Below are 18,279 nucleotides of genomic sequence, written 5' to 3' on the forward strand. Positions count from 1 at the left end.
TCTACCTTGATTTTCTAATCTTTGCTGTTGCTCTGAAGTTTTAAGGATTAGATTAAGTAATTTGAAGGTAGATAACATGGAGGGTGTCTGTACTTAACGGGCCCTCAATAATTATTTGTAAATTGAATGGTTGGTAAATTTCTGAGATCATCTATTATTTTCTTTCATCAGAATAACCAAATAAGTTCTTGTTGGCCAGAATTGTGTCCTTAAATACAATTCTTGTTCTTCACATATGTTCTAACAGCCCACGCTGAGTTCCTATGATGCTACTTTAATTCTGTTCCATTTCATGAATTATTCTAGGAGGATACCACTGAGAAGGCAACAGAGCCGACTTTGCTTGAACAAAATACACAAAGCTTGCAGTTGAGAAAATAAAAGGCAATAAAATGGGCTTCATTTCCTCCTTATTGCTTTCTTAGAAGTAACTAACTTTAAGGGTACTATGGGAACAGGGCCAAGAAAAGCTGATGGTTCTATTCTTGGTGATCTGTAACTGGATTCAGACAAGTCTTCAGAGTTTATGTGAGGCTGCTGGAATCTACTGGTGTTTAGGGCCCCAGTGAAATGCAACTTTAGGGGTGTGTGTGTGTGTTTCTCTTTTCTCTCTACTGTCAAGTTAGCTCTCTTCCACTGATACTGTTGTGTGTCAGAGAGATTTGGAAGCTCAGCATTCCAGTTTAGATTTCTGGTTAGTGCTTGAATAAGATATCTTCCTTCCAATTGAAGTACATACATTCTTATCCTATTCTCTCCTTCTCCATTTACATTCCATGGTGGTTTTGTCCATATCAAGAACATTTTAAGATCTAACTTTATATAGAAACGTGTATACATTTCAAATATTTTGATAATGTTTTCCATATGTGTACACCCGTGTAAACTAGCACACAGATCAGGATATAGAACATTTTCTTGTAGACCGTCCCAGTCAGTCCTAAGCGTAACCACTATAATAGTCCCCCCTCATACAAGGGGAAACGTTCCAAGACCCCCTGTGGATGCCTGAAACCGCAGAAACCAAATACTATATGTGTATGGCTACATAGTACTAGAGCTAATTCGTCCTTCCATGTTTTATGTCTGGTGCCTCTTTTGTACTTTTATCAATGTAGATTCATTCTACTGGATATCTTCCAGAAGAGGCCAGTTTCATTGCAATTGAAATCTCACTCGGATAGTATCCTTTTTCCTTGATAAATTTCTTTAGCTCTGCTGGAAATGTGGCAACAGCTTCTTCATTGGCAGACATAACCTCTCTAGTAAATTTTATATTTGTCAATCCAAACCTATTCCCAAATCGGTGTAACCATCACTTATTTGCAGTAAGTGGCTTGGTGTCACTCATTTCAGGGGATCCCTTGTGGAAATCTTCATATAGGCTCACTGCTTTCTGATGCAACACATTGCCATCAATTGGAATGCTTTCTGCTCATCTCTTCCACCCACAAATTTAATGCCCTTTCCATCTTCACTAAGCACTTATCACACACTGTCACCATAACTTTTGCAATTTGAGGTGCGACAGCAAAACTAGCACAAATTTCTTTTTTCTTCTTCACAACTTCATGGATAGAGGATTTGTTCTTACCACAGATCTTAGCAATCTCAGCACATTTTTTTTTTCACCTTTTCACTTAGAGGAAGCACTTTACAGCTTCTATTTGGCGTATTACAATTGCCAGCATCACTACTCTTGTGCTTTGGGGCCACTATTAAGTAAAATAAGAGTTACTCAAACAGAAGCACTACCACAGCAGTCGATCTGGTAACTGAGATGGCTACTAAGTGACTAATGGGCAGGGAGCATAGACAGCATGGATACACTAGTTGTAGGGATGATTCACGTCCCGGGTCAGATGGAGCGCAATGGTACCGGATTTTATCATGCCACTCACTCACAGCAGCATGCAATTTAAAACTCATGAATTGTTTATTTCTGGAATTTTCCATTTGATATTTTTGGACCAACGTTGGCCATAGGTTAACTGAAACTGTGGGTAAGAGGGGACTACTGTATTTTGACTTCTAAGTTGGTTTTGGCTGTTTTGGGACTTCATAACACTGAAGTCATAGTGTATGTATTCTTTTGTACTTAATTTCTTTCATTCAACATTATATTGTAACTCATCCATGTTGTTGGGTAAAGAGTTCCATTGTATAATTAAACTGTTTACGGTTGTTTGAGTCTGGAGCTATTACAAATAATAATAATGCAAGAAACATTCTCATGCATGTCTTTTAGTAGACATGCCCTCATTTCTCTTGGTAATATCGTCAGGAGCAGGATTCCTTAGTCGTGGGCTATAAATATATTTTCTTTTAATAGGTACAGCAAAACATTTTTCCTAAGTGGTTGTAACAGTTAACCCTAAGTTCCTATGGTTTTAGAGCACAGTTTTTGCTGCAATATTTTTACTCTAGGTTGTTGATGCTAATTAATGTGGAATATCAAGGTATTTTCCAGCCCATCTTAGATTATACACATACACACATTTTCGTATTTTACATTCATTCAGTTTGGATTCAGAGGTGGAAATTTGCCTTGTCATATATTCAGAAATTTAATAGTGAAAAATTGTCCTTAGAAATTAAAAGAAAACTATCTAATAATACTATTTTTCTAAGTGCTTACTCCCTGCTAGTCACTTTAAATATTCCAGTCCCACTTATTCCTCATTGCGATCTTATAAATTAGATATTAGATTGGGACTCTGTCCCAATACTAGATATTGTTATGCTCATTTTTAAGCTGTTTATTTATTTTTATTTTATAAGATGGGGTCTTTCTTGCCCAAGCTGGTCATGAACTCCTGGGCTCAACAGTGCTTCCATTTCAGCCTCCCAAAGTGCCGGGATTACAGACATGAGCCACCACATCTGGCTCTAAACTATTTATTTTTAACCTAAAAATAAGTTATATCTTTTGTTTTAAAATCTAATGTTAATCACAATAATATAACTATTGAATAGATGTCTGGTTTTGTGGCTTCGGAGTGAGAATGAATCTTGACTAAGAGTGGTATTTAATTCATGGAGTGAAACCAGAAGGGGGAAATGAGCCAGGGAGGTTCCTTGGATCCTGCCTCTGGCATTATTCATTTGCAGCTGGCTACATTGTATTTTATGGCTGCTATTTTCTCTCATTTGTCCTTGATTCCTTCGAAAGGAAGTAGTAACTCAATATATTAAACACTGCCTAGAATCCTCAGTACTGAACATTTTAATTCTATCAAATTTTTATGAGCATATGGTTGAAAAAGAAAGAAAACCTAGGGCTTCAGTTTCTTAGTTCACATAATGGGTAGTTCCAGTAACACACTTGCATGGGCTGGAGGGCACTCTAAATAATAATAATATTCCTGATATTTAAAAAATATATCAAGGTATGGAGCTCCTAGAATCAGTGTAGAAAAGCCTGTTAGACTGGATTTTCAAATAGTAGAGTTATCTTCCCTTTTAGACAAAGCTATATTAATCCATCCTTTCATTCATTATCATGCATTCACACAATGATTCAACAAGTACTTATTGAGTACAATGTGCCAGGCCCTGTTCTAGATATTAAGCATATAACAGAGAACAAAGCAAAGGTCTTTCGCTTGTGGAGCTTACCTTCTCAGGAGAGAAAGAGGCAAGAAAATATATACATATATGTCATGTGGTACTCCGGAGGAAAATAAAAACAGAGTAAGGGGCATGCAAATGTACACTTGGTGTTGAGAACTGCGATTGCTTTTTATAAGGAACAGTTATGAAAGCCTCTCAGTCAGTATTAATATTTGTGCTGGGACCTGAAGTGTCAGTCAATTCTCTGTCCCCAACTCTACAAGGACAAGGGTAGAAACTGGGAAACCAGCTAAGATCTCAGGCAAGAACCAAATAGCATAGATGTTTCATTTTGTGGGCTCATCACCATCCTTCTGTTTTATTAGTAAAGGTAATTATTATGTTTATCCAGACATGGATGAACAATATCTGGCACATTTGAGCCACATTAGTAATAATTTAGTAATATGCAAGTTAATAGTAATATGCTGTGGGTATTATAAAGTGAGTTCTATATTTAATGTTCTTTTGTACTTACCTGATATTAATTTTTTTGTAGACATTTCCTCCTCTCTCCTGTTTTCATTGAATAATTTGTAGCATTCTTTCAGCCACTTACAGTTGAACTTCAGTCATTTGTGTCTCCTGTTCATCCTCTGCGCATCCATGCTGTTAGGTTCTGTTGTTGCCTGGTCTCCCAAATCCATCTCCTTCTTCTGCCTTTCCCAACTTTGGTTTTAGACCTTTCTTTCATCTCAGAATTAGCCATCCTTCTCTAATTCATGTGAAATTCTCTTTCTTTAATCCATGTGAAATTCAGAGAAAATAATACAGGTTTTCAAAATGAGTCCTTGATTCAAATCGGTTCAGATCTTTGTTCTTCCGTGTACTGACTGTAGTACCTTTTGCAGTTTTTGAACCTCAATCATTCCTTCATAAAATGAGCATAACAGTATCTACGCAGTGAGGATTAAGTGGGATTATGGAGTGTTTAAAGTACCTAGCAGGGAGTAGGCACTTAGAAAATGTTAGTTCTTTCTACCTTCTGTTCTTCTGCTTCAGATCTCTTAATTTCTACAGCTCTAAATGTGCTCTTTTCCTCTCTCAGTAAATAATACTACCATCTCACCAGTTTAAATAGAACAAGCTATGAGTCCCCTTCGAATAATCTGTTTCTTTCACAATCTAAATTTAATCCATCTGCAAATCCTATTGGTTCTAACTCAACACATAGCCTCAGTCTCTCTACTCCCCATTGACACTGCTACAACCCTAGTCCAAGAATCTTATCTGTATTGTTGCCATAGGCCCTGAATTCATCCTTCTGCCTCCACTGTGGTCCTCTTTCAGCCTGTTTTCTACAGAGCCTAAATGATATTTAAAACATAAACCAGATAATATCATTCCCCTGCTTAAAACCCTCCAGTGACTTTTCATCATACTCAGAATGACACCCTCTGCTAACACTCCCGGCTCTTATGCTTCAGCAGCACTGCCCTTCTTTCTTTTTCTGCTTACTCATCAAGCTCATGGCTGCCTCCGGCCTTAGCACTTGCTATTCTCTCTGCTTGGAATACTCATTCCCCAGATGTCCACGTGACTTGCTGCTGCTTGTCATTTAGATCTCAGCTCTAATTGTCCCCTGCCTTCTATCAGTAGTGCTCCATCACACCATCTTGTTTTTCCTAAGGCTTTACCACTATCTGAAAATAGCCTGCGTTTATTTCTGTATTTTCCCCTCAGTAAGAATTAAAAGTTCTCATACTAGGGCCCATTTCCTAGCAGTGTTTGGCACATAAGTATGCTGAAAAAAAAAAAACCTTGACTGACTGAATAAATAAATGAATAAACTCACTTTTAATGAGATATCAAGGTTTCATATTAATTACATGAGCCAAGAATGGTGTTTTTATTTTTAAAATGTGAGGACCTACTGGTTTTCCTTTAATCCTTCATACTTCACACATATGCTTGTGCTGGAACTATGACTGTAAATCAGTATCAATACCATCCCCTGTTTTGGCTTCTCCCCTAACCTAAACAGTTCTCATTTACTTTTCTCTCCATCTCCACTTCCACACTGTCACCTTCGTGCAAATTACCATCCTCTCTGGCCTTTTTTCTGTAAGGCTTTAATCTCCCAATATTTATTCTCCAGACTGCAGGCCAGTGAGCTTTTCAGTTGCTATTATACCCATGTTGAAAACCCTTTTAAGTTTTCGTTGTTCTCAAGATAAAGACCAGAATGTGGTCTGGTCCACCACCTCACGTCACGCCAGCCCTCACTGTCCACTCCAGGCCACACTTTCTCCTCCCCTCCTGCCACCTGGCTGGGTCGCCCTTGCTTCCCGTTTCCTGCGAAGTTTTACATCGCACCCATTTCGCCCACTTCTTCGGATTTCAGGACACTGTTCCTTCCTCGAGGAAGCCCTCCCTGATTAGGCCAAGCGCCACTCCCCGTCATATAGCCCCACATCACCATGGGCCTCTCTTTCAGGGCTTTGTTCGTTTTATAAGTATGTACTCCAGAATATGACAATGTTATTGACATCCGTCAATGCCAGTTTGCGCTCAATAGCTTTGCTGAAGGAATATACGGACTAGCGGCCTGACCGCTCCTCGCCCCTCCCCTACCACTGCCGCGCCGATATTACGCAGAAAGCAGGCGCCTCGAGGACGGACATCGCGAGCGCCTGCGCGAAGGGGTACGCATGCGCAGAGGGGCCAGCCCGCTGACAGATTCTCGGTGGCGGCGGCAGCGGCGGCGGCCCTGGACTGCGGGGAATGGGAATCCTAGGTCCCTGACTGAGCACCTCCCCCGCCTCCCTGCCCCCGACATGGCTCAGGAGAAGATGGAGCTAGACCTGGAGCTGCCTCCGGGTACGGGCGGGAGCCCGGCGGAGGGCGGCAGCAGCGGCGGCGGCGGGGGCCTCAGGAGGTCTAACAGCGCCCCCCTGATCCACGGCCTCAGTGACACTTCGCCGGTGTTCCAGGCCGAGGCGCCGAGCGCCAGGCGGAACAGCACAACGTTCCCGAGCCGCCACGGCCTGCTGCTACCGGCCTCCCCCGTCCGCATGCACAGCAGCCGCTTGCACCAGATCAAACAAGAAGAAGGCATGGACTTGATCAACCGAGAGACGGTCCACGAACGGGAGGTGCAGACCGCAATGCAGATAAGCCACTCCTGGGAGGAAAGTTTCAGCCTGAGTGACAACGACGTGGAGAAATCCGCCTCCCCCAAGCGCATCGATTTCATTCCTGTGTCACCGGCACCGTCACCCACTCGGGGAATTGGGAAGCAGTGTTTTTCGCCATCCTTGCAAAGTTTTGTAAGTAGCAACGGATTGCCTCCAAGCCCTATTCCCAGCCCAACGACCCGATTTACCACCCGGAGAAGCCAGAGCCCCATCAATTGCATTAGACCAAGTGTTCTTGGACCATTGAAAAGAAAATGTGAAATGGAAACTGATTATCAGCCAAAGAGATTTTTCCAGGGCATCACCAACATGCTTTCTTCTGACGTTGCACAGCTGTCAGATCCTGGCGTGTGTGTATCTTCGGATACCCTTGATGGAAACAGCAACAGTGCCGGATCTTCTTGTAACTCACCAGCGAAAGTCAGCACTACCACCGACTCTCCTGTGTCACCTGCCCAAGCGGCTTCTCCATTTATTCCACTAGATGAACTTTCGTCTAAGTGATTCACTCATCCTGAGACTTTCTTTTTGCAGTGGAGAGAGAATAATCAAGTTGGGGCAAACACTGAACTTTGTCAATTAATTTGAGGCTATTTCCTATTCTACCCCTTTTCTTTTTTGAAATTTCCTGAAATGATGTTATTCTAGAGAACTTCTATGTCAGGTTCCTGCGGATACCTTTGAATTCAGTGTAGTAATATTTTCAGACGTTTCCCCAATAAGTGTGTCGAAGCATACATCTTTACGCTGCTACTATGTCTAAATACATATGTTATCCCTTGATTTTTTTAAATAATTGAGAGCTCTATTTATTTATGGGATTATTAAGTTCTGATGAAAATATAAATGTTGACTTAATCAGCATAGTAAACTGATGTTTAAAATTCCATACTTCATGCCCACACTAATTTTTAATGTTATTTTCAGTGGTTTGCCGATTTCCATCTGATGAAGAACTATACAGCTTAAAACAAAATACGTTAGTTATATCAATCTAGTGGTTGCCTGTTTTACCCAGGAATTCTTGGATATTTAGTTTTCTGGGTACCGAAGTGGATGGGAGGGGGAATGATTAGAGAACAAATTATAAAAGTTTACAACAAATCCTTTCAAATTAAGTATATAAAAGTAAACTTTTAAGGCAAACATTTTTAATGAGATTTTAATAGTAATTCTAGTCAGTCATACAACTATATTATAGAGAAAAAAAAAATTTTCCTTTTTTTTTTTTTTTTAACCAGAAAGTGCATTTGCTTGGGTGCAATCCTAAAGTGAAATGGGACAGTGCCTTGCAGTCTTTGCCCACTGTACATAGGCTAAGGCTAAGCTCTTTGTACTACTGCAAACTTAAAAGTTTTTCAAATGTAGAAAATGTGTGGGAAGGCTTGTTGAACTTCGGCACACCCAGGTAAACAATACTCTCTCTCGATTGTTGATATACTTTAAAATATTCAGTTGTGCCTCAGTTCCAAAAATTATTGCCAACCAGGAGCCAGAGCAATTTTTGGCTACTTTTCTGCTCTGCCCATCTGTCACCTTACTGGTTTTCCCTTGTTCAGGAAGGAAGCAGCTGTTTCCTTGCCAACAGGTCCCTTCCTCTCCATCTCCCACCAAAGTAGGGCACCATTGATTAGACAAAGGTACAGTGTAACTTGGATTTCTGACAGCAACAACAGGACTGTGAATTGTTTAACCTCTGTGGTTAAAGCTACAGCTTGAGTTGACTGCCTTGGGGATGTCCATTAATTAAGGGGTGATGATTTGCAAGAGAAAATTAGTGGAGAGTCACATAGGTAAATCATTATTTAACTTAGGTTTTGCTAAAGGTAGAATAGTCGAATGTTCTTTTCTTTGCCTTTACAATTAAGACAAAATAATAAGAATAACAAATTTTTCTTAATATTCTTCCTTATACCTCATATAGCTTCCTTAACTAGATAGTTTGACAGAAAGAATGGCATACAAAGAGGAAAGGGGAAAAATGACTCAGAACAAGACAAAAGCTCTGACTTTTTAAAGTTATCGCTTACAGAAACGAACAATTTTGTGGAATTTTTACGACTATGAAAATAAATGGAACTGGTCAATTGACGGTTGCCTCAAGATGGAGTGAAATTGCATTGAGGGTAAGACTGTGTCCACAGGTTTAAAATTCTCTCTTCTGAGTAATAGTGTTCATGTGCTCCCATTCTCGACCTTGTTCTTCAAATTCAAACTTAAATAGTCTGACTTCTTGTTGGGTAACTTGCCCTGCCTCCAGAGGTATTTAAACTTCATTATCTTCAACACAGAAATTGTTAATCTTCTCACTTCACCTGTTCTTGCATTATCTCAGTTGATGTCATCACTAATTTCCTAAACTAGAAATCATGGAAGCATCTTTGACTTTTCCTTTTCTCTGTTGGATTAGCTTAATCACCAAGTCCTGTCAACTTCTGAAATGAATCTCAAATTTCTTCCCTTCTCTATCTGTTGCCCCTGATTTTGCCTTAAGTTCTTGCCTGAGTGATCTCCCAGGCTGTCTTCTGTCTCCTTTTAGTTCAGTCTTTATACTGCCTCTTGAGAAATCTTTCTAAAATTTAAACTTGATATTTTTCACCCTCTTGCTTGAAACCTTCATTTGCGTCCCCATTTCCTACTCTTTAAGGAATGATTTCTTTAGCCTCAGATAGAAGGTTCTTTATGATCTGGCCATATTCTGCAATAGCTTCAATCCTCTCCTCATCTCTGTTCCAGTATACGTCTTTCCTTCTTATTCTACAAACATTAGACCACTTGATATTCTTTAAATATGTCATGTACTTTCATGTGTCTGTGCTTTGGGATAGATTGTTCTTTCTCCCTAAAATGCCATTCCTATCCTTTTCAGGGAGGCAAGTTGCACGTGAGTTTAAGTAGAAGGCAATGTATACCTGCTGATTATAAAATATTTAAACAGTGTACATATCTATGTAGTTTTAAAAGTCTAATTTTAACTATGTAAAAGTCATCTTCCCTTTCAACAGGTAACTTCTGTTAACAACTTGGTATATATTGTACAAGATGTGTTACTGGCATTTCCATGTATATATGTATATAAATGCAGGAAACCAACATGTCCTTGGTACCTCTCTTCTTTTCTTTCCCCCATATCTAATCATTCCTCAAGTCTTACTGATTTTATCAGCTGGAATCTATCTCCTTACTTCTACCTCTATTGCCACTCTGGTCCTGGCTACCAGCATTTCCCTCTTAGACTTCTGAAGCAACTTCCTAACTCCCACTTGTGCTCATCACACTCTGGTCGGCTATCCGTTCATTCTCTATACAGCGACTAGAGTCATCCTTTTAAAATTGCGGACCTGATCCTTCCATCTCCCAGCTGAAAGCTTTTCATTTGCTTCCTGTTCTCATTTGTATGCCGAAATGTATTAATTCTGGGCTAGGAGGCCCTGAGGAATTTGGTCCTTCCCTCCTCCCCCATTGTTTTCTGTGCTTCGCCCTCACTGGCTTGCTTTTGTTTTCCTTAAATACATCATATTCTCTCCTATTTTAGATCGTTTTCCTAGAAGGTATGGAAACATTTATTTCTGTAAACTTATTCTCTATAGATGGGAAGTTTTTAAATCAAATAAGGTTCTAAGGGTATATGGACAATTTACATGATCATAGCATTGTTCATAACTTCCATCATTATTCTGTAGACTAAGGGCTTACTTAGCTCGTGTAAGAATTATCCTTCAAAAAGCATTTTTAAGGTATTAATATTGGTAATCTATAAACTTTGTACAAGAAATCCTCAAGTCAATAGCAACATTTATTTAAAGTACAGTTTGTCATATATAATAAACCTCTGGCATATTTTCCTTTATTATGTTTGTTAAAAACACAGTATAAATGGGAGAAATAATTAAGAATCATTAAATCCAAGGCTGCTGGATGTTAGGACCCTTAAGTGTACTTAAAAGATTGATTGTAATCAAGAATAACTTGTATCAGATTCCCTTCCAGTGATTCACATTTATGAGTTCAACCAGTTACATACCTGTAGCAAGAGACCACTTTATTTGGCAATAAAATTGGGGAAGGAATGAAGACTTAAATGAGGAAAACAGGTCTGAAAATATTTTTTTTTTCAGGGTATGTTTATAGATTAGTAGAACAATTTTGAAGATCTAACAGAAGTGGGAGTCAGGGGAATGGTTGCCAGACAATTGAACCAAGAAGATTATGATCATTTCTTGAGTAGCACCAGAGAACAGAAGAAAGAGTTGGCCTTAGAAAGGAGGTCTGGAAACTTATTTTTCTTCTGAAACAGGAAGGAGAGTGAAAAGGCTAGGCAAAGGTATCCGTAAATGTTGAATTGATTTGTTGTTGCAGGCGTTTAGGGGTATAGAGGTAGGTATATGAAAAGTAGAATTTGTTTCTGATTGTGCCTATTTTCCAGTTACTGAGGAATCTAGGATACATGAGAACAGGGAAAGATCATTTGGAAGCTTGAGTGCAGTAAAGGTTTAATGTTGCCTCTATGAGAATCTAAAGGAGTAAGTTAAGGACGAGTGAAGGCTTATAGGCTATGTTGGATGCCAGGTTGCAGTTGGATGGCAGGCACAAGGAAGTGGATTGGATTGACTAGGTTTGGGAATTGGTTAAGTAAGTGCTAGGTAAAGCCCAGTGTGTGAAGCAGTTAAGGGTTCTACTGAAAGTGTCATTTGAATGATTGGCTGAGGCATTGAGGATAAGAGAAGGGAGCAGAGGCTTATGGACTAGACCACTCTTTTCAGGGCTTTACTTTATCAGCCATGACAAAGTATAGAGAATCTGGTCTCAATGTAGGTCTCTCACTCTAGGAGTTTTGCCCACATTTTTCATTGCTGTTAGAGAATTAGGGCTGAAGGCAAGCCTTGAGTTCCACTTATTTGGTAAAAAATTGTGTCAGATTGCTCACTGTAGCCAAGACAGAGTTCTTTGTGGCTTCTGTAACTTGCCATCCAAGTAAAAGATTTTCTTAAAAGTTGAAATGACCTTTGTATAAAAATAATAAAATACTTGCTATGTGTCAGGGACTGTTCTAAGTGCTAAGCAAATATATCAATGCAATTAATCTATTACTATCATCTGAGGCAAGTGCTACCATTATCCTCATTTTATAAATGACGAAATGGAGACACAGAGAAGCTAAGTAACTTGCCTAGGATTTCAGAGCTGGGAGGTAGGCAGCGAATTATGGTGGTTAAGAATATAGACAGTGCAGCAGGGTGGCTGTGGTGAGGATCGAATGGGTCCGCACACAATGTGCTTACAAAGGTGCAGGGCAATTAGCATCCTTGACGGATGAAACTCCTGCTTTCACACTTAGTTAACAGTACAGTATCCTTCAAGGCAGGCTATCCTTTTATGAAGCAATTGTTCCTGATACTAATCTTTCTTATAGTGAGCAGACATTTCCCTCTAACGTCCACTATTTAATTCAAGTCCACCTTTGGCAAATAGAAAACAAGCCTTATTCTTTTTTTTATAGGTGATAGGCCCCTTCTAGAAATCAGAAATGCTGATCCTTCTCTAATGACTACTTCCTCCTTCCAGATTTTAGAAATCTTGAGCTGTGTCTTCAGTATGCTCTCCGTGAAATAAGGCTATCGTTGCTTGGCAGCCAAGATTTTCACGAGATTGTGATTCCCTTATGACTGTTTGCCTTCCTGGGTAGGAAGTGATAAACGGCCTGATAGTGTGAGTTTTTCCCAGTAATAATAATAATGATGTGTTAATATTTCTTGGGCATTCACTATGGGTCCAGACACTATTTTTCGTGATTTCCATTTATGAGTGTTTAAAATCCTCATGACAACCCTGTGAGGCAGGTGCTATGGATTCCTGTTGAAGAGATGAGAAAACCACAGACATTTTCTCAAGTCCCATTTTCTCAAGTCCCCTGTTACTTTCTATTTTTTTTCCTTTTGAATTTTGGCCCTTTTGGGTTTTTTTTATTATTATTATAAACATTTTTTTAAATTACTTGAAGACCATTTCCCAGCTAACTTTAGCAGCTTGCTTTATTTTACTAGTGCTGCTACTTCTGCTTTGAATCAAATGATAGATAAAACAGTATTATATTAAAAGAAGATATCAGGAAGATTTTTTTAGTAATAGGTAAAAAATTAAAGTGTATAGAAGGAAATCATGGTTCCACAGCTTTATGTATTTTTCCCCTTTAGCATTAATTTTATTCAAAGATTTAGGGGACATTTTTTGTTTTAGAATGAAAAGGGACTAGTAGCTATCTATTGTTATAAATACATGGTAGAGTAGAGTACAAAACAAAAGACTGTGAGGAAGTGACCACTTTACCAAGCAGCTTCAAGTAGCAACCATACCCTCCATGGTAACCATTCTCTTAAGGCGATTGATGGAAGAGTTTCCGACCAGAAGGCTGGGATCCAGTACCACCTCAGCATGGACAAATGCAGATATGAGATCACTCACAGCCATGTCTGCCTTCATGGAAAATGAGTCGGCCCTCTCTACTCCAATACCATGACACACAACCTCTGGCTGCCCTCGGGGTTATCAGACTGGCTTCTCTGAAACTCTCCTACTTTTTAGAAAATCCTGTGGAAGGATCAGGTAATAGGAAAAAGGCTGGTGAATTCTGTAAAGGGAAGTGGTAGAATTGTGTTGGATTAGGGAAGGAAGCATTTTTAGACAGCCACCATGGGAAGAAGGCAGACCACCTTCTCACTGACGGTGAGACCCAAGTACTAAAGGCCAGCAACAGGCAGTGTCTGAAAACTAGTCCGATATCATCGCGATCTTTGAGGGAAAATATGATTCTACTGGGGTTTTCATGTCAATAGTGGACTCGAATTTAAGAAGTCTTCAATCCTTTTCTAGAAGCACAAGTGTTTCTTATATATGAGCAGAAGGATCCGAAAGAAACCAACTCTTCTTTCCATCCCTCCTAGTACAGTTTATTCACTTTTCTTGCCAATCTTTCATTTAAAGATGTCTCATAACTCTTCCTTAATTTTCTTTCCTCCTCCTGCATAGATCAGATCCTTAACAAGTCTTTCCTTGACTAACATTCATTTTTCTTTCTTTCTAATCTTTCTTTTCTTTTTCTTTTCGAGACAGAATCTTGCTCTGTCACCCAGGCTGGAGTGCAGGGGTGCGATCTTGGCTCACTGCAACCTCCGCCTCCCAAGTTCAAGTGATAACTCCTGCCTCAGCCTCTTGAGTAGTTGGGACTATAGGTTTGTACCACCATGCCTGACTAATTTTTGTATTTTTAGTAGAGACAGGGTTTCACCATGTTGGCCAGGCTGGTCTCAATCTCCTGACCTCTGGTGATCCATCTGCCTCGGCCTCCCAAAGTGCTGGGATTACAGGCTTGAGCCACCACCCCCGGCCTCTTTCTAATCTTTCTACCTTAAAAAATCAACAAAGAAGTCTTTCCTCAGCTTTAGATAATTAAGGCCAAGCAAGCAACAAACGTTGGTCTTTTTCAGAAGAAACCATGTTAAAAATGGTTACGCAAGCATCAAGTGTCTCTACCCCCGTCACACACCTTGTCCTTGAGAACTGGTTATGCTGTGTTTCAGTTCTGTCCAGTTCTCCCTGGTGACCCTTTCCTCCCTTAATTAGTTCCACAGCACGCAGGCTAAGGAGAAAAAGTAGTGAGTGGGCCCAGGAGGGTACTGTCCTAGGAGACAGGCTGCTACTTTTTACTTTTAGATAAGTAAGAAATGAAAAAGTTTTCATGACTCTTCCCTCTGCAAACTCTCCCTTCGGGTTTAAACTTGGAACATTCTAGCTTTGGTCATGTATTTTATGCCCTTAAAGGATTTGTACTTTTCTCCATACATATCCAGATGACCTTAAGTCCAGAAATAATCAGCTGCTGCATCTTAACTGCAGGTTAATTTTATCATATTAGAGGATGATATCAGGAAGTTTTTTTTTGTTTGTTTTTTTTTTGTTTGTTTTTTTTTTTTTTAGTAATAGTAAAAAATTAAAGTGTACAGAAGGAAATAATGGTTCCACAGAACCATGGTTCTGGTTTGGAATCTCCAACGTGAAGACTCATGATCTTCCTTAAACTTGGTAGCTTGTGGCGATTTGTTTTTCCCACATCCCAAAACAGCATCTCTGTGACTGGGCTGAACGTGTGCATCCTTTGTCGTGGAGTCAGGCTCATGTTTAGGACCCCTTTGGGCATCTGGCTGGTGACTGTCACTCCCTCTGTGGTCTTCCCCATTGCCTGCTTGGGTCCCATCATTATTCCAAAGCATACAAGTAAACTACTGTCTCAGAAACTGATACTATGTTTGACATACACTGGGATTGCAACCAGATTCTGTGCACTGACAGGATACGAGAGCAGGTGGAAATTTCCATCAGGTGGGATGAAAGGATATGCTCAGATTCCCAGCACTTAAACACAAGGATGGAAGCTGACATCATCCAACCACCTGGGGTTCATGAAGGGAAGTGTAAGGTCTGGCATTCCAATCAGCTTGACACAGCATCAATCACCCCCTGGGTTTCAGCTGCAATTGTTAAACCTGATTTGTCAATAATGGCATCAATCTCTTCAATCACATCAAAATAGGCCTCATTGTTAGTGTATTTCACCCCAGCACCTCACCAAGGCACCACTGACAGTTATCCAGTGGGAAGTTGGTCACCCACATTGGTGCTTCCTGTAATGATGTTGACAACTGTTCAAAGGATAGTGGGAGACTTTGTCAGTTCTTTGAGGACATTCAACTCGATAGCCAACGAGTCAGCTTGGAAACCCATTGCCAAGCATCTCTTCTAATGCTGCGTAACCACAACCACATTGTCCTTGATCACTAATTCTGAACAGTCTCCAAAATAATCCTGAAATGTGTCTACTACTTGGTGAAGAAACTCAGTGACAAATAGAGAGGAGACCTCCATCTGAATCACAGCAATAAAAAAAGGTCTTGTGATGGTAAACACTTAAGAGACAGTGGTAAGGGGTAGGGATAACTGGAGGCACATTTTCTGCCTCAGCAGCTTATTCTTGCACCTCAAAAAAGTGATCACAAACAGAACATATACCACACTTTTCCAGTGTTTCTCCAGGAAAATATCTCCAGACGAGTTGATCAAGAAAAGTCTATAAATCATGATACACTGTGATTGTCAAGTGAGAAAGGAAAGCCTTTTTCAGTCTGAAAGCCTCAGGACTCTGCAGATTTTCAACTCCATCTTTCAAGACCAGGCTCAATCTTCCTCTACTGCATGAGCCTGAAGTATCCCTCCCTTGAATACCCAGCCTCACTCCTCAGGGCACCTGATGCTTGCTCCATGTTATGAACAGGTCCTGCCCTGCTCTGCTTTACATATTTTTTAACTGACTTTATATTTGAAATTTGAAATTACCGATCCCACGAATTTTAGATTTTTTTTGGTTTTCTTTAAATGTATACATATATATAAAGTTATATTTAATTTATACAGTATCCTTGGTTGTTCTAGATTGTCATTCCTAGGGAAACAAAGACAAGAACCAGTTTGACCCTTCCCTCCCCTCCTTTCTCCTAAAAAACTCTGTAAGTTAAAAAATGTGGCATTTTTTAAAAGGAAAAATATAACACCAAGATTCAAAGAAGGATCATGCTTACCTCTTCTTTCTCTATGAGAAACTCTCCCTAGAGGTAGAGATTTAAATTCAGAGGAATTGAGCAATCTTTAAGAAACTTTACTTTTTAAAAACTTTGCTTCATAGAAAAATCAATTCACTGGTGAATAAGAGGATCCAAAAAAGGAAAACTTCCCTTTGAAAACATTCTAGAATTGGTGATTAGACTCCCAGTTTCACACTATCACGTCCCTACATTAGACATTTTGGAAAAAACCATCAAAAGTCACAGTTCCAAAAGTTTAGTCTTATTTTTAGAAGTTTAGTAAATATTTAGAAATCACTTCAACAGTGACTTTTAGTTCTATATGTTGCTTGTTTGTGAAAATAATTTTATAACAGAATAAGGTTAGGCAGATAATGTCAAATACTGGGGTCTTTGTGTATGTATACCCAGACACACGTGAGCATGCACACACACACCCACTCACCCTTGTGGACCTCTTTCTGCATTCCTGGAGCCATATTTAGCTTTCCTCCCATTTTAGATTTTCTTCCAATTTTCCCTTCGTTTTCTTAAACAGAAACTTGGACTTTGTAAATGATGCTGAACTATGCATATACCTATGTAGGTACTATTGACCTATATAGAAAGTGTGCTGTGCTTTGATTTTGCGTCAGTGGTCCAGATTTCAAGTGCTGCCCTAAGAAGTAAGTATTTGGTACTTGTACCTAGGACCTCTTTGTGCCTGATTTCTGTTTCTCCTTTTTGAATTTCTAGAATAAATACTCGGGGAGATGTAAAAAATACTCATTTACAAACTTAAAGGCAACATGACTGAAACTAGAGAACACAGAACCTATTGCTTTTGTTTACCTGCGGAAGTTCGGTTCTGTATCAATGCCAGGTATAATTCTGGTTTTTTTCCAGTTGCCTACAGTGGTCCCCCAAACCAAACTAACCTCTTAAGGCTTGGCTAGCAAGGCATGTTGTGAAAGAATACAATTGAGAAAGATCTTTTGTGCCCCAGCAGAGTAAAATGGTTGTTTGAGGTAATCGCTCCTGGGATTCGACAATCCTTTTCTCTTGCTTTAAGGACAAAGAAAGATTTTAATGTTGAGATGCCAAGAGGATTATCAGAACTTGGGAGTGACAAATAGCTGTTGAGTACTGGTATCTTTTGGGAAGGAAAATATGAGATGTTTGGGAGGGAGTGGGAGTGAGGGGATGATGGATGGATTGGGTATTTCTTTTGGCACTGTAAATGTTCTCTTGGACTATCATTGTGAGCTCCCTGTTGAGTAAAGAATGACATTGAGGGTGGTTTTCTTCATTGTTTGTTTCACTTCATTTAGGCTTTGGATTTGAATCAGGATGTGTTGTTTAAGAATTTCTTGGAGTCTTTTTCCCTCAATGCTCTCTTCCTTTGAGTCCTCTGGGGGAAAAAAGGTAAATAATATAATTATAATTGTCAGGTTACTTTGAGTCAAGAATTAAAATTCCTGATGCTCTTTACCAATATATGTTGCATTTCTAACTCTGAATTTAAATTTCATACCTTTTTTATATAGTCTTTCTCAAGGCCCCGTTTACCATACTACTTGCTTTCAGATGTTTCTAAAATGTGAACTTGAAAATGCAACTGTAATGACTACCCCTTAAGTTCAAGTTTAAATGAAACTATGCAGTGTGAGTAAAAGACCTCTCCACCTCAACATATCCCCTGGATTCCAGGACTCTAGCCAACTGAGCTGCCTGGAGTTCAGTGCTTTCTGTGTATGCTTACTGGCTGTGCTTTCAGACAAGCTGTGTCCTCTGCTTAAAATGGCATCTTCTTCCTCCTTCCTCCACAACCCCTGCCAACTCTGTTTCCTTAACTAACTCCTTAAAAATTTAGTTCAAGGGGCATATCTTTCCTAATGGCCTCTGCCTCTACAGCCTCG

General features: G+C 39.7%; 2 protein-coding genes and 1 pseudogene across 5 annotated transcripts in view; 2 read left to right on the forward strand and 1 right to left on the reverse strand.

Moving 5' to 3' along the window:
- The window catches only part of PIP5K1B (phosphatidylinositol-4-phosphate 5-kinase type 1 beta), a 306,667-nt gene that overhangs the window by 68,488 nt on the left and 219,900 nt on the right, over positions 1 to 18,279 (forward strand). The window lies entirely within an intron of this gene.
- FAM122A (family with sequence similarity 122A) lies at positions 6,237 to 10,834 on the forward strand. Its single transcript, XM_023213236.2, has one exon. The coding sequence runs from the start codon at positions 6,264 to 6,266 to the stop codon at positions 7,251 to 7,253; it is 990 nt and encodes a 329-aa protein (XP_023069004.2). The 5' UTR covers positions 6,237 to 6,263; the 3' UTR covers positions 7,254 to 10,834.
- LOC111543332 lies at positions 14,519 to 15,881 on the reverse strand (annotated as a pseudogene).

Source organism: Piliocolobus tephrosceles, chromosome 14 (assembly GCF_002776525.5).
Source record: "Piliocolobus tephrosceles isolate RC106 chromosome 14, ASM277652v3, whole genome shotgun sequence".
In the NCBI taxonomy this organism is placed as follows: domain Eukaryota; kingdom Metazoa; phylum Chordata; class Mammalia; order Primates; family Cercopithecidae; genus Piliocolobus; species Piliocolobus tephrosceles.

Coding starts and splice junctions, on each gene's coding strand:
- FAM122A (XM_023213236.2), top strand. CDS start 6,264: ATGCGCAGAGGGGCCAGCCCGCTGACAGATTCTCGGTGGCGGCGGCAG.